At 39.3% G+C, this 27,169-nt stretch overlaps 1 protein-coding gene across 1 annotated transcript; it reads left to right on the forward strand.

The window, feature by feature from the left end:
* Positions 1–5: 5 nt before the first annotated feature.
* On the forward strand, positions 6–26,804 carry LOC127162048 (NLR family CARD domain-containing protein 3). The gene is made up of 10 exons (XM_051104822.1): positions 6–497; positions 2,159–2,241; positions 4,698–4,811; positions 5,043–5,156; positions 9,247–9,363; positions 9,466–11,250; positions 22,579–22,752; positions 23,710–23,883; positions 26,108–26,154; positions 26,257–26,804. Exons 1-10 carry the CDS (start codon positions 6–8, stop codon positions 26,802–26,804), a joined length of 3,648 nt encoding a protein of 1,215 aa, XP_050960779.1.
* The last annotated feature ends 365 nt before the right edge of the window (positions 26,805–27,169 follow it).

Consider the following 27,169-nt stretch of genomic DNA (forward strand, 5'->3'; position numbering starts at 1 on the left):
GAATGATGAGCAAAAATCCCAGAACCACATGGGGGGACCTAGTGAATGACCTGCAGAGAGCTGGTACCAAAGTAACAAAGGCTACTATCAGTAACACACTACGCCGCCAGGGACTCAAATCCTGCAGTGCCAGACGTGTCCCCCTGCTTAAGCCAGTACATGTCCAGGCCCATCTGAAGTTTGCTAGAGAGCATTTGGATGATCCAGAAGAGGATTGGGAGAATGTCATATGGTCAGATGAAACCAAAATAGAACTTTTTGGTAAAAACTCTACTCGTCATGTTTGGAGGAGAAAGAATGCTGAGTTGCATCCAAAGAACACCATACCTACTGTGAAGCTTGGGGGTGGAAACATCATGCTTTGGGGCTGTTTTTCTGCAAAGGGACCAGGACGACTGATCCGTGTAAAGGAAAGAATGAATGGGGCCATGTATCGTCAGATTTTGAGTGAAAACCTCCTTCCATCAGCAAGGGCATTGAAGATGAAACGTGGCTGGGTCTTTTAGCATGACAATGATCCCAAACACACCGCCCGGGTAACGAAGGACTGGCTTCGTAAGAAGCATTTCAAGGTCCTGGAGTGGCCTAGCCAGTCTCCAGATCTCAACCCCATAGAAAATCTTTGGAGGGAGTTGAAAGTCCGTGTTGCCCATCACTGCTCTAGAGGAGATCTGCATGGAGGAATGGGCCAAAATACCAGCAACATTGTGTGAAAACTTAAAACATTTGATCTCTGTCATTGCCAACAAAGGGTATATAACAAAGTATTGAGATGAACTTTTGTTATTGACCAAATGCTTATTTTCCACCATAATTTGCAAATAAATTTGTTAAAAATCAGACAGTGTGATTTTTTTCTGGATTTTTTTTTCTCATTTTGTCTCTCATAGTTGAGGTATACCTATGATGAAAATTACAGGCCTCTCTCATCTTTTTAAGTGGGAGAACTTGCACAATTGGTGGCTGACTAAATACTTTTTTGCCCCACTGTAAGTGTGATCACATACCCTTGGTGTGCACCAAACAAGTAGACCAAAGATATCATAAAGATTTTTATTTGGTTCATAAAGAATGAACCAAAAACTGGACATGATGTCACAAGATGTGACTCCAACTAAATGTATCATTTGCTTTTTTGGCCTGGACCAAACGAACAAAGAGAATCAAACTAAAAGTGTGAACACAGCCTAAATTACCAGTTTTATATTTATTAAAACAAGACCATAAAGACTCCTTAAAGGGGTCATCGGATGCCCATTTTCCACAAGTTGATATGATTCTTTAGGGTCTTAATGAGAAGTCTCTAATATACTTTGATTAACAATTCTCAATGGTTTTGTAAAACAACACCCTTTTTAAATGTCAAAATGAGCTCAGCAAAAATCATCTCATTCTAAGGGGTTGTTCCTTTAAATGCAAATGAGCTCTGCTCGCCCCGCCCCTCTCTTCTCTCTGTGGAAAAGACGGTGTTATTTACATTAGCCGCATTTAGCCGCTAAACTTCCTAACTACCACGTTATAAGGAAAGGCGATCGCAAAGTTTCATAAAAACCCCTTATACTCACTTCTGCTGTAAGTGAAGCTGGATCATGAATGATTCGCGTGAACATAGACGGATATATGTAGATCGGGAGGCGCATTCCCTTCACAAACAAACGTAATCTACTGCATCTTCAGTGGCTCAGATGTTGGGAGTAAATGACGACCACTATGTTCATTATTACATCCAGCAACACAACACCTCAATCGCTCAATCTGAGATATTCTTGTCTAACTTACATCCCTGCTCCGGCATCGAAACAAAGAGGGCCGACTGTGACGGCTGATTCGAGGTAAATCGCTCGTGTCAATCAACTATTGTGGGAGCGGCATCTGTCTTTGTGACGCCACACCGACAGGCATTTAAAAATGGCTCGATTTGAAAAAGGGGATATTATTTTTACAGATTAATTCAAAACCGCTGCATGGATTTTTATCATTATAGGGTAGATTTGTACATACACTGCCAACACACATTAATGTTTAAACAACATGAAAAAGTGAACTTAGCATCCGATGACCCCTTTAAAGGCTTTGCATAAAATACTTTCATAGGTAATATGAAGATTGCATATTATAATGATTCTCATTATAAAGTGTTAAATCTGTTCTATTTTAGTTCAGCTTAGCAGAAGAGATCAGAACCAGAGCCCAGCAGAGTGTCTATGAGGAATATCAGATCTGTGGATCAACCAAAAAAGAGTAACGATACACTAACTGGACCCAGGTATTACTAAGATATATGTAATTTCTACAAAAATATTATTAAAATTATGGAAATTATGTACTTATGTATTTTCAACAATAAATTTTTCCTGTGCTTTATTTTTATTAGGGCTGTCAAATGATTAATCGCATACAAAATAAAAGTTTGAGTTTGCCTAATATATGTTTGTGTACTGTGTGTAATTATTATGGGTATATAAGTACAAACACATTCATGTATATATTTAAGAAATACTGACAAGTATATGTATTTATTTGAATTTTTACATAATGTATATTATATATAAATACAAATATGTTGTACATAAATAACATATTCTTAAATATATACAATAATTTGTGTGTATTTATACACACATTATAATTACACACAGTACACACACACATATTTGGCAACCTCAAACTTTTATTTTGTATGCGATTAATCAAGATTAATCTTTTGACAGCCCTAATTTTTATATAAACAGTCCAAAGGAAAATATTATGAAGTGTTCTTCAAAGTGAATGTTAAAATGAATAGAATGTATAAATCAATTGTAGAAATCAATAGCTGATTTGTTGAATACAGTAATTTAAAGAATTAACTTAAATCTCTACATGTTTTAGTTCAGTTTATCAGAAGAGATCAGAAATCAGATCAAAGTCCAGCTGTGTGTCTGTGAAGAGTGATGGGTCTATGGATCAGCCAGTAAAGTTAAGAGTGGAGATACACGTTCTGGACTCAAGTATAACTGAGTCATATATAATTTGTTTATTTATTTATTTATTTATTTATTTCATAGCATTTATTTTCAACAAGAATTTCATTTTGTGTTTTATTTGTGGGCATTTTTTGTACCTGATAATGTAAGACACAGTTTTTGGTCCCACTTTATATTAAGTGCCCTTAACTACTGTAACGCCACACCAGCAGAGGGAGCCCTCACCCACTGACTGACTGTTGCTGCTCCCTCTGCTGCTTTGTTGGTTACTTCCTGTTTGGTGGCCATAAAAGGAGACCTACACCAAACAGGTGTAAAGTATTGTTTTGCTCTTGCAGACTCTACCAAGCGTTTTTCCCTGTTTTCATTGCTCTGTTTTGTCATTGCCACGGTTTTGTTTTATTATCATAGTTTTGCTTTTTGTTTCACGCCATAGTTCTGTCTAGTTTTTCCATCGTTCCTTGCCTTGTTTATTTGTTACTTTTCAGACTGCTCTCTCTGGTTATTGGACTGTGCCTGTTTTGCAGATTTCGCTATTGTTTTGTCTTCGTCACACTGTGTGTTAGATATTGACCCTGCCTGTTGACTACAATCTTGTTATTAAAGCTCGCACTTGGATCTTATACACTTCCTATGCGTCCTCATTACAACTACTAAATACTTACATTGAAATTAATTATTTGATACAGTGCACTTATTGTGTACATACATGTATTTACATTGTACTTAGATTTTAAAAATACCTGCATGTAATTACATCTGTAATTAATTTCTGTAATTACATTTATAATTACTCTGTTGACCCATTCCTTACACCTTAACCTGCCCTTAAACCTACCCATATCACCAGACCTCTCCCTAAACTTACCCATATCCCACCTCAATAGCAGCAAAAGTGTTTTGCAATACAATATGACCACATTAAGTACACTATACTTATTTTCTGATGTAGGTACATAGTAGTTATGGCCACTTAATATTAAAGTTGGACCCAGTTTTTATATAAACAATGAATGAAATGATTATAAACTGTTCTTTAAAGTGAGTTTGATAATGATAAATGAATAGCTGATTTGTTGAATACAGTAGAGTACAATAGATCTGTTGCGGGACATATATGTGATTTTGCAGGACATGTGTGAGATAGATATTATTATTAAATTTTCTACTGTTATGCTATGTAAATACTGATTACAACCATTGTCATATGTGCTGATTTATGTTTCTGAGTGCGCACATGCAAGCGAGAGAAAGCGTGTCTTTTTTGAGAGTTAAGAGAATCCACCTGCAAGAGAAGAGATTTGTGCTTGTGCATTTTGATGTGCTCTCACAATACAATAATGAGCTCTAGTCATTTGTCATTAAAATAATGCCATAGAAACCGCATGAAACAAACTATTACAATAATAATAATGTTGCGTCTGAAAGCTGCCTCAGTTTTTTTAATTGTTAGTGGTGCTAAATCATCTGATGAGGTCTGCAAATCCTTTGCGCAGAAACTACGCTGCAAAAAGAATAACTAAAAGGCTTCCTTAAAAAGGCAAAAGAACGCATGGACGTTTTCTTAATATGATAATTAAGAACCAACAGATGAAAATGCGGGGCATTTCCTCAATATAAAATGTGCGGCACAAGGAGTAAAAATGCTGTGCGGTACAACGCAAATCGGGATGAGTGGTCACCTTAGAATGCAGTAATTTAAAGAAATTAACTTTAAGCTCTCTGTTTTAGTTCAGTAGATCCAAAGAAATCTGAACCAGAGCCCAGCTGTGTGTCTGTGAAGAGTGGCAGGTCTATGGATCAGCCAGCAAAGCTTGAGAATGGACATACACAATCTGAACTCAAGTGAGTTAAATAGAATTTTTAAAAAATATTTTTATTGTATAGCATTTATTTTCATCCTGAATTTCATCTTGTCCTTTGTGGGCATTTTTTTTTAACTGTATCTGATGTAATGTAACACACACATCCACACAGTTTTTATATAAATAGTGAAGTAAATGATTACAAACTGCTGAATAGCTGATTTGTTGAATACATTAAATTAAAGAATTAACTTTGAGCTCTCTGTTTTAGTTCACTTCAACCAAAGAGATCAGAACCAGACCCCAGCTCTGTGTCTGTGAAGAGTGACAGGTCTATGGATCTGCCAGTAAAGGTTAAGAGTGGAGATACACAGCCTGGCCTCAGGTATAACGAAGTTATATAAAATTTGTATAAAAATGTTATTATAGAATGGTTTCCCCTTCTAGGGAACTCAATGGGAAATGCAGCCTGCAGGTCTGTTGCGTGAAGCACATGTGAAACAACACCAAGCTATTGGCCCATCTGGCCCATGATGTCATAAGTGGGGTGCCCAGAGTATAAAAGGGCACCTGCTGATTACGTCACCCTCTTGTCTGTCTTCAAGAGCCGTCTGTTTGAAGTGCATGTGAAACCCAAGGCAGGTGAGCATTGTGGAAAGTGTGTGCCTGTGTGCCCAAGGTTTCTGACACTTGAGGATGCACAAGATCTATTCGTCATGTGTTTTGGTCAGAAGCTTGTGCGTTTGGTGTACAGGGACTCTGAACACACTCATTGTGAGTGTTCCAATGAGAAGCTCCATTTGCATTTGTCCCTCTTTTCGAGAGATGAGTGACAAGAGTTTCCATCTCATGGTTCAGGTCCCACTGCTGTTGAAGCACGGTGAAGCAGGGTTTGACATTAATGCTTGTCTGGTTGTCTGGAACAAGTGGATTTTGTGATGGGGCAAGTGTAAGTCAAGCCCTGCAACGACTTCCAATCATGGGATTCACAGGTTTAAAAATGCTCTTTTAAGGCTATCGGATCCCGCGTATAGCGCTTGAGTCAAGCAGCGCCTCAGGGAATGTGTGCTTCCCTGTTTAGATTCTAACACTCAAGGGCATATCCTGCTTTCGCGTTTGTCTTGCCGAAGAGCATGTGCATGCTGTGTTACACGCCCGTTGAGAGTCACAATGTCTATGCTCTGCTTGCATATGTTTCTATTCCCGAGGGATGCGGGACAAAGCGTTTATGTGTGCGGCCTGGTTCCACCATTGCCGCGACAAAGTTTATCTCTCCTCGCAGTCATCGCTTTGATGGTTTGTTATGACAATGAAGTGTGAGCATGGAGTCATTTCAGCCCTGATCCTATGAGATCATGGGTGGAGCTATATTCAGCTCGGCCATACCTCTCTAACATGCATGTTATTGTGTGTGGAGAGCCCGCTGGGTGTGAATATATATTTTTATATTTTGTGGAGAGATGTTTGTGAGCTTTCTCTACCAGGGTGGTTATGGGGAATGATCCTATCTGTGTTAAGTTTAGAGTATGGCTATCTGCAGATGGTTATGCTCCAGCTCAAGCTTACCTTGCTCTGGAAGGTCTGAGGGCAGCTGTGTTCTAGCCTGTGTTCTAGCCTGTCTTCTATAACAAGGTTGGGTCCCCCTTGGCTCAAACTCTCTTGAGTAAGTGCTGAAGACTTTGTCTAGGAATCTGCTATTTGAGGATAACTGTATTCTAGCTCGGAGACTGCTCCCCGTTTGGGGTTTTTTAGTAGTGGTCTCCTTGAGCCCCTTGCCTAGACCGTGCTGTCTCCCTGTTTAAAGTAGATGGCCCACTTTCATGGTCTGGGCAATCTTCAGCCTTATCTGAGGAAACTCCTATTCGAGGATAGCTGTGTCCAGCCCTCTAGTGTTATGGCCACTACTTACATCAGGCTTGAACTTGTACTAGTGATACTATGGTCTGGATCGCCCTCTTTTGAGCTCCTGGATAATTACATGTTGCTTCGTTCTAAGGGGGGTGATCGGTCCATAGACAAGATCAAAAGTCTAGCCTTGCGCCCCTCCCCCCTTCTAGGAGTCGGTAAGGGAAGCCTACCGCGAACAAAGGGAAAAAGGATCTCAGGAACATGTCAGATAAGAGACACGGTCATCCTCTGCATCTCAAGGCTGACGCATCCTGATCATCTTTCTTACCCAACATCTTTCTTAACCCTTTTCAGACCATAGCTATCTAAGGATAAGATGTCTGGTAATATTTCTGTCTCCCCTTTGTGTTCTTTAGGCAGTCACTACTGCTGACAACTGCAGTGGTCCCATTTTCTGGAACCTAGCTATTTGAGGATAGCTATGCTAAGCTTGGCATCTGCTTAAAAGCCTAAGTAGTTTCTCTTAAGATCTTTCCTGGACAGGGATGCTTCCCTCTGGATCAAGCAGACAGCCTACCTCTGTGGTCTGGGTAGTTTGGCCAGTCCCACCTTCTGGTAGCCCCTTGCTGACTTTATAGCTATCCGAGGATCTCTATGTGCTAGCTCAGTTACTGCTTCCCTTCTCGGGGTTTAAGTAGTGGTGTCCTTGAGCCTATACAGTGCTGTCTTCCACCAGGGTTTAAGCACTTAGCCCACTCTTTGTGGTCTGGGTGACTTTGCAGGATGGTCTTGCCTGGCTATCTAGGTTAGCAATGCAATCGTTACCTGGTCTACCAGCCTTTACAAGACCCCTAAGATATAGCTATCTGAGAGTAGCTGCATTCTAGCTCAGCAACTACTACTCATATGGGATTTTAGTAGCGACCCTTTACTCCTCTAGAGGCTTTTTAGTTAGCCTCTTTTGCAGTCTTGTGTATTCAGGCTAATATTTCTCACATAGCATAACTATATGAGAATAGCTGTGTCTCTGACTTGGGTGGGTTATTCCCCTTGATTTATTCGGGTTCTCCCATCTCTGCCAAGTTCTCTGAGTGGCCCGTAGCATCAATAGCATGGCCCCTTTCTGAGAAAAGGTATGGTTCATGTCTGTTGCTTCATTAGTGCTTTTTCTGGCAGGTCATCAGGCATGTGCCTCGGCATGGCATAGTTGGCATTTCGTTCCCCAATATGTCCCCTAGAGGGAGACGCAGCATCTTGTTTCCTCTCGGGGAACTATGGTTACATGCTTAATCCAAGAATATTTATTTGATCATGTATTTTCTGCAAGAAATTATTTTTGCTGTTTTTTTTTTTTTTTTTTTTAATCTGTATCTGATAATGTAACTCTCAAATCTGGCAGGTGGCCTTCGGTCCACTCACCACCAGATGTCGCCCTTTTATTCCATTGACATTCACATTACACAAACTGTTGCACCACACCCCAGACCACCTTTCCCATCATTCATTGCACTGATGACACACATTGCTGTAAACAATCAAGCACACTATATAAGCCTTGGAATTCCTTTCTCAATCACAGAGTTTTGTATTGCGTGTAGCACTCTCATTGTGTTAGCAACTGTAGAGAGCCACTTTGTTTATTCTTAGTCTAGTTCAATTGTGTTTCTAGTCTGTTTATCCTAGTCTTGTTTCCTCACCTCACTTTTGCCTAACCCCCTGGATTACATTTGCAGTTGATCAACCCTTTGCCTGTGTCACGGATTACTCTTGTGTTCTGTCCTAATATACCTGTTTGCCGATGTTTGACCCTGCCTGCTGTTTTGACCCTGTCTCATTTCAATAAAAGCTTTGCATATTGCATATAATGACACTCCATAACAGTAACATACACACACACGCACATACAATAAAACATTATTTTGAAAATGTAAAAAGTTGCTACAATATTTTATTTTCAATTTAAAGTGGAAAAAATCGCTCATTTATTTAAGATGCACATGACCTAAAAGATCCATCAGACAGCTTAGGACAAGTAAATTAGCTAGAGGTGTACAATATTTATTGTCTGCTATAATATGTTGTTTTAATTGACAAAAAAAAAAGCCTGTAATAATTGAATATATAATATGGAGGCAAAAATGTCCTGAAAGAGTGCCATTTTCCACAATATCAGAGCACTCGCAAACGAGTTGATTGATTTCATACAACAGTTCGATAATAAAGATGTCCGTTTTTAATTAGTTACATTTTAGAATATTGTCTTTTTTCTTTTTTTTTTTTGTTAAGCACTTACTAAGACAGAGATTACCACCGCCTGGTAGTTATGACAGGCCTAAATCAGTCTGGTACTAGCTTAAAAACATACTGTAAAACACAGTCTAATTGTTAATATGAAAAATTCCCCCAAAATATAAATAGATTATATAGATAAACTGTGAGCAAACTGAGGTTTAACAAAAGTTAATTCGGGCTGCACAAGGGGACATTTTCTCCAATCCAACCCTCAACACAAAATGAGTTTGACACCCCGTCATAAAGGAAATGCTTTTTAAGTGCTCCTTTTTTCCAGTAGTTAATTTCTTGGGTATAGAAATGTAAAGAAATAAATTTCTGTTTCTCTGTTTTAGCTCAGTACAGCAGAAGAGATTAGAACTAGAGTCCAGCAGTCCAGCAGTGCCTACGAAAAGACACACATCTAAGGATCAATCAATAAGTTTGAAAGAAAATACTCAGCCTGGTCTCAGGTATAGCATTTCTATAAGAGATATGACTTAAGGATATGACAAATAATATACAAGACATTGCACTTATTATTGTACTAATGTAATAATTTATTTTATTTAAAGCCATGAAGTCCTCAGCACATTTAGATCAAATCTGATGAAGAAGTTTGAGTGTCTGTATGAGGGAATAGCGATGCAGGGAAACCCAACACGGCTGAATGAGATCTACACAGAGCTCTACATCACAGAGAGTGAGAGTGGAGAGATCAATAATGAGCATGAGGTGAGACAGATTGAGACACAATCCAGGAGAGCAGCAACAGAGGACAAAGCTATCAAATGCAATGACATCTTTAGACCTTTACCTGGACAAGACAAACCCATCAGAACTGTGCTGACAAAGGGAGTCGCTGGCATTGGAAAAACAGTCTTTGTGCAGAAGTTCATCCTGGACTGGGCTGAAGGGAAAGAGAATCAGGACGTCCAGCTCATATTTCCACTTCCTTTCAGAGAAATCAACTTGAAGAAGGATGAAAAACTCAGTCTGTCAGATCTCCTTCATATCTTTTTCCCTGAAACTAAAAAAATGAAAATATCCTGTGATAAATATAAAGTGTTGTTTATCTTTGATGGTCTGGATGAGTGTCGTCTGTCTCTGGACTTTAAGAACAAAGTGAAACTGTGTAAAATATCAGAATCAGCCTCAGTGGACGTGCTGTTGATGAACCTCATTGTGGGGAATCTGCTTCCCTCTGCTCTCATCTGGATCACCTCCAGACCAGCAGCAGCTGATCTTATTCCCTCTGAGTGTGTCCATCGAGTGACAGAGGTACGAGGCTTCAGTGAGCCACAGAAAGAGGAATACTTCAGGAAGAGAATCAGTGATCAAAGTCTGGCCAACAGGATCATCTCACACCTGAAGTCATCAAGGAGCCTCTTCATCATGTGCCACATCCCAGTGTTCTGCTGGATCTCAGCCGCTGTTCTTCAGAAGATGTTGAGTCAAGCAGAGAGTGGAGGGATTCCCAAGACTCTCACTCAAATGTACACACACTTCCTGATGCTTCAGACCAACATCAAACATGAGAAGGACTATGAGAAGAAAGTGAAGGACGAAGACATGATCCTCAAACTGGGGAAACTGGCATTTCAGCAGCTTGTAAAAGGCAACCTAATGTTTTATGATGAAGACCTGAGAGAGTGCGGCATTGATGTGACAGAAGCCTCAGTGTACTCAGGATTGTGCACTCAGATCTTCAGAGAGGAGTTTGGCTTGTATCAGGGGAAAGTCTTCTGCTTTGTTCATCTGAGCCTTCAGGAACATCTAGCAGCTCTATATGTGCACCTCTCCTTTACAGTCAAGAACATCAATGTGTTTGACCATACAAAACAAAGTCTGTTGTCTAAGATTTTTAACCAGAAGAAATATGATTCATTATCTGAGCAGCATCAAAGAGCTGTGAATGAGGCTTTACAGAGTAAGAATGGACATCTGGATCTTTTCCTGCGTTTCCTTCTGGGTCTCTCAGTGGAGTCTAATCAGACTCTTTTACGAAAACTACTGACACAGACAGGAAGCTGCTCCTACAACAAAGGGGAAACAGTTGAGTACATCAAACAGAAGATCAGGGAGAATCGCTCTCCAGAGAAATCCATCAATCTGTTTCACTGTCTGAATGAACTGGGTGATGATTCACTAATTCAGGAGATCCAGCGTTATCTGAAATCTGGAAAAATCAGAGAAACCGAACTTTCCTCTTCACAGTGGTCAGCTCTGGTTTATGTTTTGCTGACGTCAGAGCAGAAGATGGATGTTTTTGATCTAAAACAGTTTATTGGAGCAGAAACCAAAGCAGGTCAATTTCTTCAGAATATGTTACCTGTGGTCAAAGAATCGAGATCTGTTTGGTAAGTAACACTGAAAACAATCACTCCACTTTAAAAACATAACCACATTTGTGATGTGCTTTTTTCTTACCAAATTAAAAATAAATAAATAAATAAAAAGGGAAGGAAAAATCTCACAGAATCAAATTTTTGGCAGTGAGCAGGAGAGGTGTGTGAGACACTTACTAATCCAGCTGAGGAGGTTTTGTGTGATCTCTGTATCAGTCCCTCCAGGATTTTGCAGGACTTTTTTCTTGTGTTGCTTTTCAGTGAAATATACCCAAGACAACATTATTCTAACATTACTTATTATTTTTCTGACCTCAAGAACCACTGGGCTCTGTAATTTATAAAAAGAGAACACTGATAATAACATTTTTTCGACATATTTTTAACATTTCAATTCATATGTAATACCAAATAAAAATCTACAATTAATATAAACACCATAGATGCATTAACTTAACAAATGCAAACAATGCATTAATTATAAAACATTTAATTAAAAATTTAATTCAAATGACATAAGCAGTTAATTAACAGAATCAGGGACATGCACAGACATTTTACGGGCAGGGTCTCAAATGGACAAAAAGGTACTTCTCATATTTTATTTATTTATTTATTTTTTCAAAGCAGTGTTAAATATATTAACACAACTCTGACTTTCTTACCAATTTATTTTAATTCCCTCACACTCACCCAACTGTATATTGTTGTTTAATTCTTCAACAGATGTCTACAAAATAATAATTTCACATAGCTAACTTTGGACAAGGTAACAAGACAAATTAACTATATTTGCCTTATGTCTTTTGGATAATTAGCTGTAAATTCGAGGCACTGGTAGTTTAGTCTTTTGTTCATAACCACTCACCTCCACACCAAGACAAACACAACTAGAAAGGGAAAAGTTGTGCACAAACAGAAACACGCACACACCCACATATACATGTATTAATTTTTAAAAATCCCCAGAAAAAAAGAGCACTTTCTCTTCAGGAAAAATAAGGGCAGGTGCTCGAGCCCCCTTTGATGTCTATGTGCATGTGCCTGAACAGAATGCCAACAGTGCATCAACTTACATATTTAATTCATCCATTCTAAGAATCCCAACTATGTGTCGTCTCCACACAACTGATGAAGGATACGTGTAAAGCGACATATTTCTTATATCCACATAGCTGTATAAAATGTGTGTGTGAAACTACAGCTCAAATCCGATTGAAATAGTCTTCGATGGTAACCTTGGTTCCTTGAGAGTGGGAACGAGACATTACGGAGATTTCTCTGCTATGGGTACTACTTCCCTTTCAACCTTTCCTGGCTCCCTCCAGTCTAATTGACTGGCCAATTGTCGCAAAGTATGCAAATCGCATGCAAATACTGACAAGCTCAAGAGTCAGTATTAAATGTGGTGCGTGCAACAATTACATCAGAATCTGATACAGAATTCCACTTTGCTAGTCGAGCAGCAAACACGGTGTAGGGTATCAGAGCGATTCAGACAAATTGAAGATTCGATCAGAACATTGTTGAAACCCAAGTCCAAATTCCACAAAGAGGCCCAAGACAACATGGATGATTATAAATCAGGCCCTAGCACCAGCCAGCCTGAAGTAAGCCTAACCAACCAACTCTTTTACAGCTTTGAAAAAACTTGCAAGATTAACACAATTATTGATAATCCCAAATCAGGAAGGAGATTGTCAATTTTGGGGCAAGAAAGCCAAGATTAACTCCCTGGGGTTGATGGTCACACCATAAAAAAAAAAAAAAACATACTTTTTTTTAAGATCAGTGTGAAAGACACTAAAAATGTTTACACTACACTAATTACACTAAATACATTAAAAACGACATCAATCGAAACCATTAAGTGTATACTTTTGTGTACATTCACAGTAACAACTGAACTGTGTGCTTCTTTAAAATAAAGAAAACAAACAGGGTGCTTTCTCTGTCTTCTCTGTCTCTGCGAACTGCATTTAGAAATGTGTCACTAAAATGAACCTAAACTCAGGACAGGAGAGATGTATCTATAGAAAGCTTGTTATACTTTTAAATAAAGTAAGTCTTATCGAAAAACAAATATTCTGTGCTAACGTAATCCATCCAAACCAATGTGATGTACAGTTTTGCCCTCAGAGCTAATTATTTTTAATGTAATCACGCCTATGAGCTACTTTCGTTTTGATATGATAAATAGCCACATGCAGCATGCTGCATGTAAACGGCCACCTCAACGTAAACAAAGCTTGACATTTCATCAAGTTTCATCTTGCCTACTGTTTCTTTCTGGAAGAAGATGTGCTGAGAGGAATAGCAAAATTTACATTCAGAAAAATAAGATGCACAGAGAGGAATAACACAGAATTCACCTCAAATGAAGAACACATCGTGACGCACAGCTGATCCAGTGGAAGAGATCAGTCTGATGATTTGCCCTAAAGGTCCACAGGCCAGGAAGACTTCTGGAGGGTGCTTAGGAGGAGCAGGCTCTGGAGGGTGTTCTGGAGAAGCGGGCACTGGAGAGCTGGATGGGACCAGCGGAGACATAGGAGACTCAGGAGGGCTGGACAGGACCAGCAGAGGCGTAGGAGACTCAGGAGACAACGGCGAGAGGATAGGGGCGAAGAGCTCTGGTGGAAGTGCCATATCCAGAAGCACTGGAATGGACTCTGGAGGGTGTGCTGGAGTGGACTCTGAAAGGCACGCTGGAGCTGACTCTGGAAGGAACACTGGAGTGGACTCTGGCCCTTCCAAAACAGGTGGAAACAGACGAAGCAAAACCACTGGAGAGGTATGTGAGGAGAGCTGGATTATGGTGAGCTGGAGTACGCGTCTGGATGGAGGAGGATTAGAATCCTCCAAATCAACAAAAAACTTGGAACCATTAAAACAAGAACATTATTTAGAAAATCTGCTACAGGTCTATAACAATCATTAGCAGACAGGAACCGGAACAAATTATCATCGTCCCATCCGGAAGCATTCATTAAGTATATGATCATTCCAGCTCACCAGATGAAAAGCATTCAGGAACTCATCCACATAATGCTCCAAAGGTTGTCCACCTTGCTGGATGTTTAGTAAAATGTCCTCAGCCCACTTCATTTTTTGAAGGTCTTCTGTAACGAGTTGTTTGGGTGAGAAACATGAAGGAGGCAGAAAGTCCAAATAAACAGAATGTTTAATAAATCCACATTGCCAAGCAAGGAGAAAACAACCTCTTAATGACAACAGAGACAAGACAAAGAAACTACGGAAGGGCAAGGTTATAAGTACTAAACAGAATGAGGGACTAATGAAGGGTAATAAACAAGGGACAGGTGAATGGAATGATGATCAGGCAACACAGGAAAACTAGAGGCACATTCACGCCATATTGGAATTCCCATAATTACGAGATTCCAACTTGTAAAAAGCGTTCACGTCTTCGTAGAACTCGAAATTACAACTTGTGAACTGGGAGTCTTCTGAGAGCTACAATTTGTTCCACATGACCGCTGCACCACCTGACCAGTGTAGGCTCTGTTTAGGCGTTGATAGTGTTGCCATAGAAAAGCATAATTCCAAGTCTAAGGCCGTGAACAGCTCCGAGTAGAAAGTCACGTTGTCATCTCGAAATTACGGTAATTGCGATATGATGTGAACGCAGCACTAGTCAGAGGAAAAACACAATGAAGACACAACTCAAAACACAAAAGACACGTGACATGAGTGTTGTTTCTATTTTCATTAGTTAATGTGTTATTCTGACATAAACTTGGACACATGTACTTGCTTGGTTTTTCCCAAACCATAATTCCTCGCTAAAATGTTTGAAATCGAGTGAAACATTTTGAAAATGATATGTTGAGTTTTCACGTTCTATTCAATATAAAACAAAATATGATATAAAAGTAATAGGAGTGTACACTGTAAGATGATGAATACTATGAGTCTAATAATGTCTAGATCATGTTTATTATTAATACTCCATTCCCAAATAGAGTTTTATAATGTGCTAAATGATAATTTGTTTCTCAGATATAAAATGTCATTTTTTAGGTATTACAAAGCTGGTAGGTAGAATCCAGCACCTAGTCTCATCGTCCTATTTCTTTCTTTCTTTTAGTTTATTTTCTCTTTTTTTTTTTTTTAGTTGAGAGTTTTGTGTCTAAATTAAGCTTTGCCACTAAGCCATGTCTCAGATGTCCGTGCCCGCCTCAAAACTTCAAGTAGCATACACAACTCCACATCATCTCTGCAGCCACATGTCGAACAGCCACGAACTGCCAGCCAATCACTGGAAGTTCATTGATCAACCGTAGAATGGAGATTCTGTTCAAATCCCCTATAAAATCTTAAATAATTCCCTTTCAGCTAAATTGACCTATTTCCCTTACAATGGCGACCTCTGTGATGTCTCGTTTCTGCTCTCGGGGAACTGAGGTAACCATAGTAATTGGAGACATTCCCTTTCAAGGTTTCACGAGACATTGTGGCGCTACCTCTGCTATGGGAACAATATCCAATCCTGTCGTGAGAGACTATGAGCAGCCTGTACAAGTTACCACTCAGCGGAACACACGATTCCCATAACCAATAGGTGATAGGTGCAGATAAGCTATTGAGCGTCTAAAACCAGGGCCATATAAAACTTCTTAGAAATGCTCCAAAGAAAAGTCTTAAACTTTGACCTTTCTGTCAAAAAGTTCTTAGTAAAATGTAGGTCATTTGATGTAACTACAATAAAATCATTTAATTAAGATACAATTTAATATTCAATGTATTTTTAAATGCTTTGCATTGTGCAACATTATCACACATAATTATTAATGTTTTGAAATCTTTTTCTATTTGTATGTCTCCTCATTTACAGTCGGAGTAGGGATGTAACAATTACCGGTTTGAAGATAAATTGTGATAAAATTTCCCACGGTTAGTATTACTGTTTCATATTTTAAGTATCATTAAAACCGCATTCGATTACCACTATTTGAACAACTGATGATAAATAAATACTGTACGGCATAAAGCAAACAGTCTCGTTTGTGCACGGCACGCGGAGTAGTTTTGTTTTGTGTGAAAAGACGGCGGAAATGCTGAAATGTTTTAAAAGAGTGCTAAGGGCATAGGCGCCGATCCTCATGGAAATAATCAAGCACTCACGGAAAAACGCGAGATAGATTTTAGGCAATAAGAAATTCATTGCAGCTTTTACCACTTTATTCTCGTTTTCATAGTTAATTTGAAGTTGTTTTTGGCGTTATTTTAATGGTAAATGTCAAGAATGTATTACTGTATGGGAGGGTGCCAGCACGAATCTCTCGGCTTGCAGCGGGCTTCCTCTCCCATATATAGTGTTCATGGCTCTGCGCGCCCTCAGATATTACGTATGCACCCTCAAACACTGTCCTGTGTACACGCAAATAAGTGTGTACTTAATAACTTATTGTAAACAGGTATTTATTCATTTTATTTAGTGAAGCGCAACCCTCATAGAAAGAATATGTATATTATTTGGTAACTATTGTATTTGCCATCCGTGCGTTTCACTAAGCAATTGGGGGTTGGGCACCCACCGACAGAAACATAAATTGGTCATTATAATGAATATATGAATTAATTAATTATATGAATGTACCTCTGAAGTTTAGGACTGTCTTCAGAAAAGATTTGTTGGTATTTAGTTTTCACCTTCAGTCCATGTAATATCTAAAGTATTGTTCTTAATCGCAATATCCTACTGCTTTATCCACGGAGTTCACGGAAACAGCTGTAATTCAGCTTTTCCATAAGCACCGTGTAGTGTCATACAGTGGATTTACAGAGACTTACATCTACATTGTGTGCAGTTTTTGTCTGGCCAAAAAAACAGACCGAAATTGCATGCCCTGCTGTAGCCAAAATTTTGTCCGGTTGATGAAAAAATGAGATTCTACACATTTAAACAGTTCAGATAAGTTACATAGATTATTTATGGAACAAATAAAATACATATAATAATTTATTAAATCAGTTATCATTTTGACTCAACCCTTTTCTTTATTTAAAGGCTGAAATGTGAGGTTTATCTTTTTATGACACTTTTTCAAAGCTTTATTTAAAAATTTAGATATTAAATATTTGAACATGCTTTAGTTAAACTGTTGTGAGTCATGTTGTCATTTAAAATCCGGACGTCATCGGTAGGCTACTGTTGTTTTAGTGATTATGCAAACAAAAAGTCAGTACTTTTTGAACATTTCCAGTACATTTTAACAATACCATGATAATACTGATAACCGGGATAATTTTGGTCACTCTAATCGTGATAAGAAATTTTCATACCGTTACATCCCTAAGTTGGAGCAATGATGTGAGCATGAGTTCCATCAACAGCTCCAATAACTCCAAGAAAGCCATAATCCTCATAAAAGTGGCTTGTTATTGCAACATGGTTTGATGGTCAGTTGGAAAGTCAATGAATTGCCATATAGTTGTGGCCAAGAGAAAAAAAAAATGTGTTACTGATTTTGTAAGCATATGGCATATTTGCATGGACTCAATTTTATTTAAATTCAATTTTATCAGTTATTCCTGATAATAATGCAATGAAACATGCCAAATTGTGCGGTCATACTTTTTGCCCATGCAGTCATACAAAAAAATTATGAACACATCCAAAAACAAGAGAGGACCAACAAAATGTTAATAACTGATTACGTTGTAGTCAATGTCAATGTTGCCAATTTAGTGATAAATGTTTAGTGACTTCCTCACCCCTTCTTAGACTTTATTAAAAAAAAATCTATTTCTTGGACAAACCGTATTTAGATATATTTGTATTAATATAGATCAGTGAACTCACCATTATGACCTTATCCTCATCATCCAGAGTTACAGCATTGATTTTTTTTAGAGTGGAAGAAGTTAAGTTTCTTACTTAATTTACGAAAAAAAAATCTTGATAATGAAGTTTGTATTGTTTTATCAATTCCAAATCATCATAAAACTCCAATACGTCATATCTTGGAAAATGTGTGTCTCCTCCTCTTTGCTGCCATCTTGTTATTCCTAACTTGGTTAGGAGACCTCTCCAGCTCGTTTAAATATTTTAGGCACTGCGACCTAGTCCTAACACTTAGGAACCTTTATGAATCATTCTTATTCTTAAGTGTAGGAATAATAGTAAAACTACATCATTCTTAGAATTTTGACAGACTTAAGACTAAAATTTTACTCTGAGTGGCTTTATACATACGGACCCAGGTCTACTAAATTTGCATACCCGGTCAGTAGTAATGTAGGCTGCGTTGAGAACAGGGCAGACACAACAGCAGTAATGTAAGGGGCTGGATAACACATGGTGATGGTACACTGATCGAATTAGGGTGTACTCACACTAGGCAGTTTGAACCGTGCCCGAGTGCGTTTGACCACCAAAGCGCGGTTCGTTTGACTAGCTCCGAACCGTGCCCGGGCGCGGTTCATTTAGCCGTCCCTGGCCCGCTTGGAAGAGGTGTGCCAGAGCACGGTTCAGTTGGACGCGTGACATTACGTTTTTTTTGAGAGGGCTGCGGACAACCGCGGACCAAACGACTCAAAATTACTATCCACAAAGTAACCAGAGCGATGGACTCCACTGCGCTCAGCGAGAGCGCCGCTCTTCCTGTTTATCCTGAAACTGTCATACCATAATGACTTAAGCATGCTCCGGCATGAATGCTGAAACCCTATGTGAGTGCAGGCCAGAGGGGGAGTGGGGAGTGGGGAGGGGGGACAATCGTACTCGGGCCCGGTTTACGGCAACCATGCCTAGTGTGAGTACACCCTTAGAGTAACAGGAGCTGCACTGAGTACAGAGCAGACAACAACAACAATAGTATAGAGGGCTGTGCAGGGTAGCTGTGCAAGGCAGCATAACACACATAATAGAGGTAGCATAAACGTAAATCAAGCACTCACAGACAGCACTTGGGAAGCTAAGGACAGGATGTCCAGTTTGTAAAACCTGAAGAAGGTATTCTGAGAAAACCAGCCAGCTGCAAAGAATATATCCTTAATAGATATACCTCTCGACCGTGCCCAGGACCAACTTTCAGAGTTGAGGGCAGAGATCCACTATTCAGCCTGTACCGTAGAAAATGCAGAACATCTGACATGGAGCAATTCGCCAGGTCGATATGAGCACTACAGCACCATTTCACAAACACTCCCCATTTTAGAGCATACAGACGCCTCGTAGAGGGTGCTCGAGTCTCTGAGAGCGTGTCCAGCACAAGAGAATGCAGGGCGCTCAGCTCCTCTGATATCCCTTTAGCAGCCACACATGAAGGCTCCATAATTCCAGGTTCGGGTACCACACTGAACCATTCACTTGAGATAGCAGATCCTTCCTGATGGTATCGGCCAGGGCGGTGCCACCAGTAGCTCTGCCAGGTCCGAGAACCAAGGCTGGTTCAGCCAGTTCGGACTACGAGTATCACAAAAGTCCTCTCCTCCCTGATCTTTCATAACACCAGCGGCAAGATCTTGATTGGGGGAAATGCGTACAGTCTGGCTGCTGGCCAGGGTGACATGAAAGCATCCCCCTCCAGTGGGACGTTACACAGAGAGAAGAACAGCGGGCAATACGCATTCTCACTCATGGTGAACAGATCCACCTCCACTTTCCCGTAGCAGGTCAAAATCAAAACTGGCTTGGGGTGCAACCTCCACTCTCCTTGAGGAATCCCTTTCCTCATAAGCATGTCCGCTCTGCAGTTTAGGAGACTGGGAATGTGCGTTGCTCTGATGGGGAGAAAATGATGATCCACCCATAGCAGAAGATTCGCCGCTTGTACAGCACCCTGGATCGTGATTTATATACGAGACCACAGTCATGTTGTTGGTGCAAATCAATACATCCTGCTGCTCCAGCTCGAGATTTCAGCCATAACTGCATCAGGCGCATGTGTAGTATCCCCAGATGACACACCGCTGATGCTGCTGCCATGAGTCCCAGCAACCTCTTAAATTCCTTTAAGTGAACAGAGCTGCCCAGTCTGAAAAGGCGCAGGGTAGATGAAAAATCGAGAATCTCCACAGAGTTGAAACACACCCCCAGGTATGTTATAGACTGACTCAAGATGAGAATGCTCTTCTGCAAGTTTACACACTGCCCTAGGGACTCCAAGTGATGAAGCAAGGTGTCCAAATGGCTGACTAGCACGTCCCGTGAATGAGCTAAAATGAGCCAATCATCCAGATAGCTCATTCTGAGGGGGGAAAGTGCAGCATCCATGCACTTTGAAAGAGAGTGTGGGGCTAAAGCCATCTCAAATGGAAGAACAGAGTATTGGTATGCCGTGCCCTTGAAAGCAAACCTCAGAAAGCATATCTGATGCAAGGACGCGTGTGAAAGTACGCGTCCTTTAAGTCCACGGATGCAAATTAGTCCCTGGGGTGAATGTGCGCCAGGATCTGTTTCAGCGTTATCATCCTGAACAAACACTTGCAAAGCACTCTGTTGATGGGCCTGAGATCCAAACTCAGGTTTGTCCCCCATCTCTCTCGGGCACCACAAAATTGCGGCTGTAAATACTGCTCTCCAGCTCACTTGGAGTGACTCATTCTATAGCTCCTTTTTCGAGCAGGCTGCATACTTCTTTCATTTCGAGGCAATGTTAGAGACTGCACCATACCATTGAAATGGGGTGGTCTGCGTCTGAACTGTAGGGTATACCCACGCTTTTTCACACTGAGTAACCAAAGCGCAAGATTCCCGGAATAGCTTTTCATGTGCCCAGTAACTGCGCTGGCGAGCACTATAATGGGAGTGGGCGGCAGCTCAGCATTGCTGTAATGACTGAGTGAGGAGGGAAAAGTTTCTCCTCTAACGCCACCTCAGCGTGGGCCAAGCCCAGGTAGGCAACACAGTTGACATGTAGATCTGGCGGTTCAGTGGGTTCCATGCAGATCTTACAGAAAGAAGCCATTCTTCAGGTTGTAGTAATCAAGTGAAGGAGAAGATTCTGATGTAATTGTTGTGTGCACCGCATTTTATACTTCCTCTTGAACTTGTCAGTATTTGCATGTAATTTGCATATTTTGGGACAATTGAGCAGTAAATTAGGCTTCAGGAAAGGTTGGAGGAAGGAGTTCCCATAGCCGCAATATCTCGTGAAATCTTGAAAAGGGATCTACTGAATTATTCTCAGTTTCCTCTATTTTAAAGGCTCCACTGCAGAGCTGTTAGTTGTAGTTGTACAAGTGCTGGTTAGTAGTTGACCTCCTTCAGCTGGACAACACCAGCTTGTACATGCTGTTGTTTCTTTCAGCATTCACTGAGTTCGAGACAGAATCTTTTTATCATTTGATCAAGGTACTCAATGCCATTCATTTCTCATGTAGACCTTTTTAGAACACATCCCAATCCACCACTCCAGATGATTAAGCTCTGAGTGCTGCTGGCCGCAATCTTGTCAAGTAAGAAGTTAGTTCATTTTGTGGCACACCATTAAAATGTGGAATGGTCTTGTAACACATTGTCATCCATTAATGCATTGTTACAAGTGTCAAACAGCCTGACCTCCTGATCAACCTTATGGCCATCTGCCATGTGCTTCTTGAGTTTATCGTCTGTGTCAGGAATCTGAGTTTTAATAGCAAATGGGAGTACAAGGTTCTCAAAAATACTATGTGCATACTTTATACTGAAGCTCCTTTTTAACAGCAAAGCTAACATGTAAATCTTCCAGATAATAGCATATCTTTGTGGTCACTGGACATCTACTCTACAAGATTATGAGAAGCTGGAGTATGACCTTGGACTTGTCAGCCATGATGATCATCTGGGCATTTAAAGATTGAGCCAGATTTGTGTCTTGAAGTGTCTCATGTACTGAAAACCTTGCTATCCAGCATGTCCCACATACATTTCTTTCCTGCTGGTAGCTTATTTGTGAGGAAGGAATTTATGTGAGCTAGCCTGGTAAAACACCTGGTACCAATTTAGCATGAAACTATTTATTTGGTAAAATAGTGAAGCAAAAACTGCCTTTTACTTGTAGGCAGCATTATCACTGTCAATCACAATGATGTCCTGATTAGCAATGCTGTATTCTTGTACACACTTCACAACAGCAGGTGAAAGCAGGTCTTGCCAAAACACACCAGCATGCATAAGTAATCAAGCACATTTTCTGTGAAACCAGTGACAGAAAGACAATTTTCTTTGTTCATCAGAATATATACAAACTTGCTGCAGTTGGGTCCACCCTTCCCTGCATTGCTGTAACAGGTGTTTTATGAAGAACTGAATAATTGAAACATACATTTTAACACTAAAGGAAGGCCATTTCCTTGTTTTCAATTTAGTTTGTTTTGTTCTTCAAACAGGCTATGTCAATGCAATGTCACTGCTCAGTCTTGTGGGAGTTTATCATCAGTTTTACGATCCTCAAACTCTGTCCTGAGAGAGCTGGACCTGAGTAACAATGACCTGAAGGATTCTGGAGTGAAGCTTCTTTCTGATGGACTGAAGAGTCCAAATTGTCAGCTGGAGATACTGAGGTAAATGGTGTCAGTAAAATAAATAAGCAAAATGTGTTTATTAAATTGCACAATTTGAGATGTAACTTTATATAATTATACAGTGTAGTATTCCAAAGAATATTAAACTATTAACATCAGATCAAAGCTCTATGGTTACTTTTCTTTTTAGGAGCACTTGTGTTCCTAATTGAAAAAATTTAGAAGCAGAGTCAAAAAATTCAGGAGCACCTTCTGACCAGTATTACGAGGTGACATTGTAATGGCATTTTTTTTCTAGCTTCATTGAAAGTGTCACCTTTCATGTTAAATTCAAAGATGTATAAGCTTTATCAAAATTTCTAATTAAAATTATAGAATAAGAAGAAAAAGTTACAGATCAAATGAAATCAGTATTAACAATTGCAAAGAAGAAAAGTGGCATGTAGGTGTATTTACAGATGTTTAATGGGGCTAAGTAATAACAAAGTTGGTGAGCCAAGCTCTGTGTTCTGTGCTCTGTGTTTCTCTTACACATGAGCAAGAATGTCTTGCATACCACATAGAACTGATATGCTACATGTAAATAATATGCATTGTTGCATTTTCTTGTCAGAATTACAGTTGTTGTTTTTTTGGAATTGTTCAGCCTTTAAGAACAAACAGAAGCTGTTTTTTTCAGTAATGGGTGGAAATAATACATAAAAGGCAAATTCACTCTCGCCACATGACATCAAATAGATAAAAACAGAAGTGATGTTAAACAATGTTTTAAGTGATGTTTTTCAAGTAACACCGGTGACACAACTCCAGTGGACAGCCAATTCCATCATATAATTTAGAATGTATAATTTATAATGGCATTTGTTTTTCATATACACTTATTTTTAACACTGACCTTAAGACGTGACCAAATAGGAATAATTCATAGCTGAAATGGGTATAATTGTGTGCAAGAGATTTGTCTGATTGTCGCGTGGACTACTGCTGTGTTTTCAGATTGTCTGGCTGTATGGTGACAGAGAAAGGCTGTCGTTATGTGTTTTCAGCTCTGACTTCAAACCCCTCACACCTGAGAGAGCTGGATCTGAGCTACAATCACCCAGGAGATTCAGGAGTCAAACTACTCACTGAAAAACTGTTGGATTCAACCTGCTCATTGGACAAACTGAAGTATGTCTAACAGAAAGATTTTAGATTGTTCTATTTCAACTCCTCAGTGGCTATGTGCTATATATATATATATATACTGTACACGTATACACATATATAAACACACACACACACACACACATACATATATATATATATATATATATATATATATATATATATATATATGTTAGATTAATTAGATTTGAATGTATTGCCATGATTTTAGACTTTTAGATTTTAGATTTAGAAATCAAGGAATCACAATTTTGAATAGAAATATTACCAAACGTTAGAATTAGACACGTTGACAGTATGCCAATGATAACAGTAAAAAGAATAGAATGATCCAACCACATTGGCGCACGTGATTAACCGCTCACGCGTGACGTGAAAGCTGCTGTTCACTGTTTTTACAGAACATTATAGTTAATAGTCTAGTGGTGTTATACCTACAGTCATTTTAAATTTGAATTACCTTGACTTTTGAGATTTTTCAAAACATTTTCCTCATAATATTCTCTTTAATGTAGTTAGCATGCATCTTTTTTGCAAATCTATTTAACAAGTGATTTGTTTAACATTTACATCATGTTGACAATTTTATGTTATTGAATAATGTTGTAGTTACATCAAGTTGATTTTATGATTAAAATCATAAAAAAAATCGAGAATCAGTCAAACAAAAAAAATTAAATAAAAAATAATAATATAAGTATATATCTTTGCCATATCGCCAAGCCCTGCTGTTTAGTATATACAGTTACTGTACTGTGAAAAAGTCTTGGGCCACTACTGTTTTCACCAGCTAAAATGGACTGATGTGTTATTTCTATCTTTTGCTGTAGTGTGTCAGTAGGAAATATCAGTTTACATTTTCAAACATTCATTTTGCCATTAATTGTAATAATCCAATGAAATTTATGTTTGCACAAGGAGTCTGTTCTCATTATTATGCAGTCTGTCTGGAGTGACATGAAGAAAGAGAAAAAACTAAGACAATCAAGAAGAGTTGTGGCAACGTCTCCGAGATGCTTCGAGAGATCTACCTGCAAAGCTACCTGAAAACCTATGCATAAAGTGTACCTAGGGCAAAAGCTAAAACCAGCCAACCAGCCTAGGTTGTAACTGTTTTGTTTTCAGCAGGGATGTACTGAGAAAGTGTATGTTTCTGTGTTTGTGTCTGTAAGGGAGAGAGAACGGGAGAAACAGAGTGTGTTTTCTGTACATAATGTTGAATGGCTATAGTCAATGCTTAAATTTTAGGGGAAAAAAACAATTTCCTGGAGTCATCAGTAGTATTGGTATCAGTAGTACTGAGCTTTTCTTAAAAAACAAACAGACAAAAAAATGATGGAATTATATAAATATTAAAAATATACTGCAATGTCATGAAAGGCATACCTGAAACTGAGGAGTTTCCTCTGTTAAAATTTCTCTGCCTGCGTTTTATTCAGATACCGCAGTAACTTGATTAGAGATTTTCTGGAGCTTCGTCAGTCCACTTACTTCTGCTATAAAGCATATGTGGAGTTTCTGCAAAAAGGCGCCCTCTGGCTTCTGAATCAGAATCAGAAAGAGCTTTATTGCCAAGTTTGTCTTTGTGTTAGGAGCTTCCAGTACAGAAAGTACAAACAACTGAATTCACATTCCAGTGAATTAAACAGCCATTACATTACATGTGTACATGTGTACTCATATATATATAAGATAATGTAGCTCTTCAGCGGTGAAGCTATTGATTAAATTGTGGGGCAGCGCTGTGTGTCTGAACGTGTGTGTGTGTGTGTGTGTGTGTGTGCTACAGTGAGGACATTCATTAGTTTAGAATGCTTCTCATTTTTGTTTTTTAAAGGTGTGTTTGTTTGTGAAATTATCTTACAGTATTCAGTGTTTCATAAACAGCTGTTTCACTCAATTCTGCTGAGGTGAAATTCACTGCAGTCCCGTATCCAGATACACAGCCCTACTAGCAACCACCTTTGGCAACCATATAGCAACAGCCTAGCAACCACCCCAGGCACCTTGGCAACTGCATAGCAACAATATAGAAACTACCCAGAACACCCTAGCCACTAAATAACAAAAGCCTAGCAAACACCCCAAATACCTTAGCACCTGCATAGCAACCTCCCAAGTACCCTGGCAACTAAATAGCAACTACCTAGCAACCACCCTGAGTACCTTGGCAACTGCATAGCAAAAGTTTTTTGACTGTCTGAACATGTCTGTGTGTGTTTTCTAGTGTGGATCATGGAGGAGAATCCAGGATTACAGCAGGACTGAAGAAATGTATGTCTACAAACACACACACGCACGCACGCACACACACACACACACACACAGCAGTAGTGATTGTTGTTGTGTTGTAAATGTCTCTGTTCTTGTGTTCAGGGGCCTGTTTTCTCACACTGGATCCAAACACAGCAAACAATTATCTCATTCTGTCCGAGGAGAACAGAAAGGTGACAAATGTGAACAAGAATCAGTCGTATCCTGATCATCCAGACAGATTTAATCATGTGTGTCAAGTGTTGTGTAGAGAGAGTGTGTGTGGACGCTGTTACTGGGAGATTGAGTGGAGTGGACGAGACGTGTGTATATCGGTGTCATATAAAATCATCAGCAGGAAGGGAGGTGTTGAATGTGTGTTTGGATGTAATGATCAGTCCTGGAGTTTGATTTGCTCCTCTGACAGATACTCATTCAGACACAGTGACATACAGACTGATCTCACTGTGAAACCCATCAGGTGTTATAGAATAGGACTGTCTGATAATTTCGGTAGAATAGGAGTGTATGTGGATGAGAGTGCAGGAACTCTGTCCTTCTACAGCGTCTCTGACACAATGAGTCTCATCCACGCAGTCCAGACCACATTCACTCAGCCACTCTATGCTGGGTTTGCTGTTTATCCTGGATCATCAGTGAAACTGTGTTGATGAATCAGAACAGTGAGATGTTATTGAGTCTCTTCATGACATTAATTCTGCAACTCATGTCACTCAAATAACAGAATAAATATATATATAATAATCCTCATATAGGCAGTAAGATCAGTGTGTGTGTGTGTGTGTATCTATTTCATTGTTGTTTCATCAATCATTTGCTTTATTACTGTCAAAATGTAAAAATGTCACAAACATGATTGACAAGAACATGTAATTAATTTCTCTTTATTGTTTTTGTGCAGAAATAATAAAACACAATGACAAATCAACTTGAGATCAGATTTTAGTTGATGTTTGTATCATGAATATAGTCAATTCCTCACAAGACTGAAATGAGTTTCTGACAAAATATGACA

This window comes from Labeo rohita, unplaced genomic scaffold (genome assembly GCF_022985175.1).
Source record: "Labeo rohita strain BAU-BD-2019 unplaced genomic scaffold, IGBB_LRoh.1.0 scaffold_82, whole genome shotgun sequence".
NCBI classification, from domain to species: domain Eukaryota; kingdom Metazoa; phylum Chordata; class Actinopteri; order Cypriniformes; family Cyprinidae; genus Labeo; species Labeo rohita.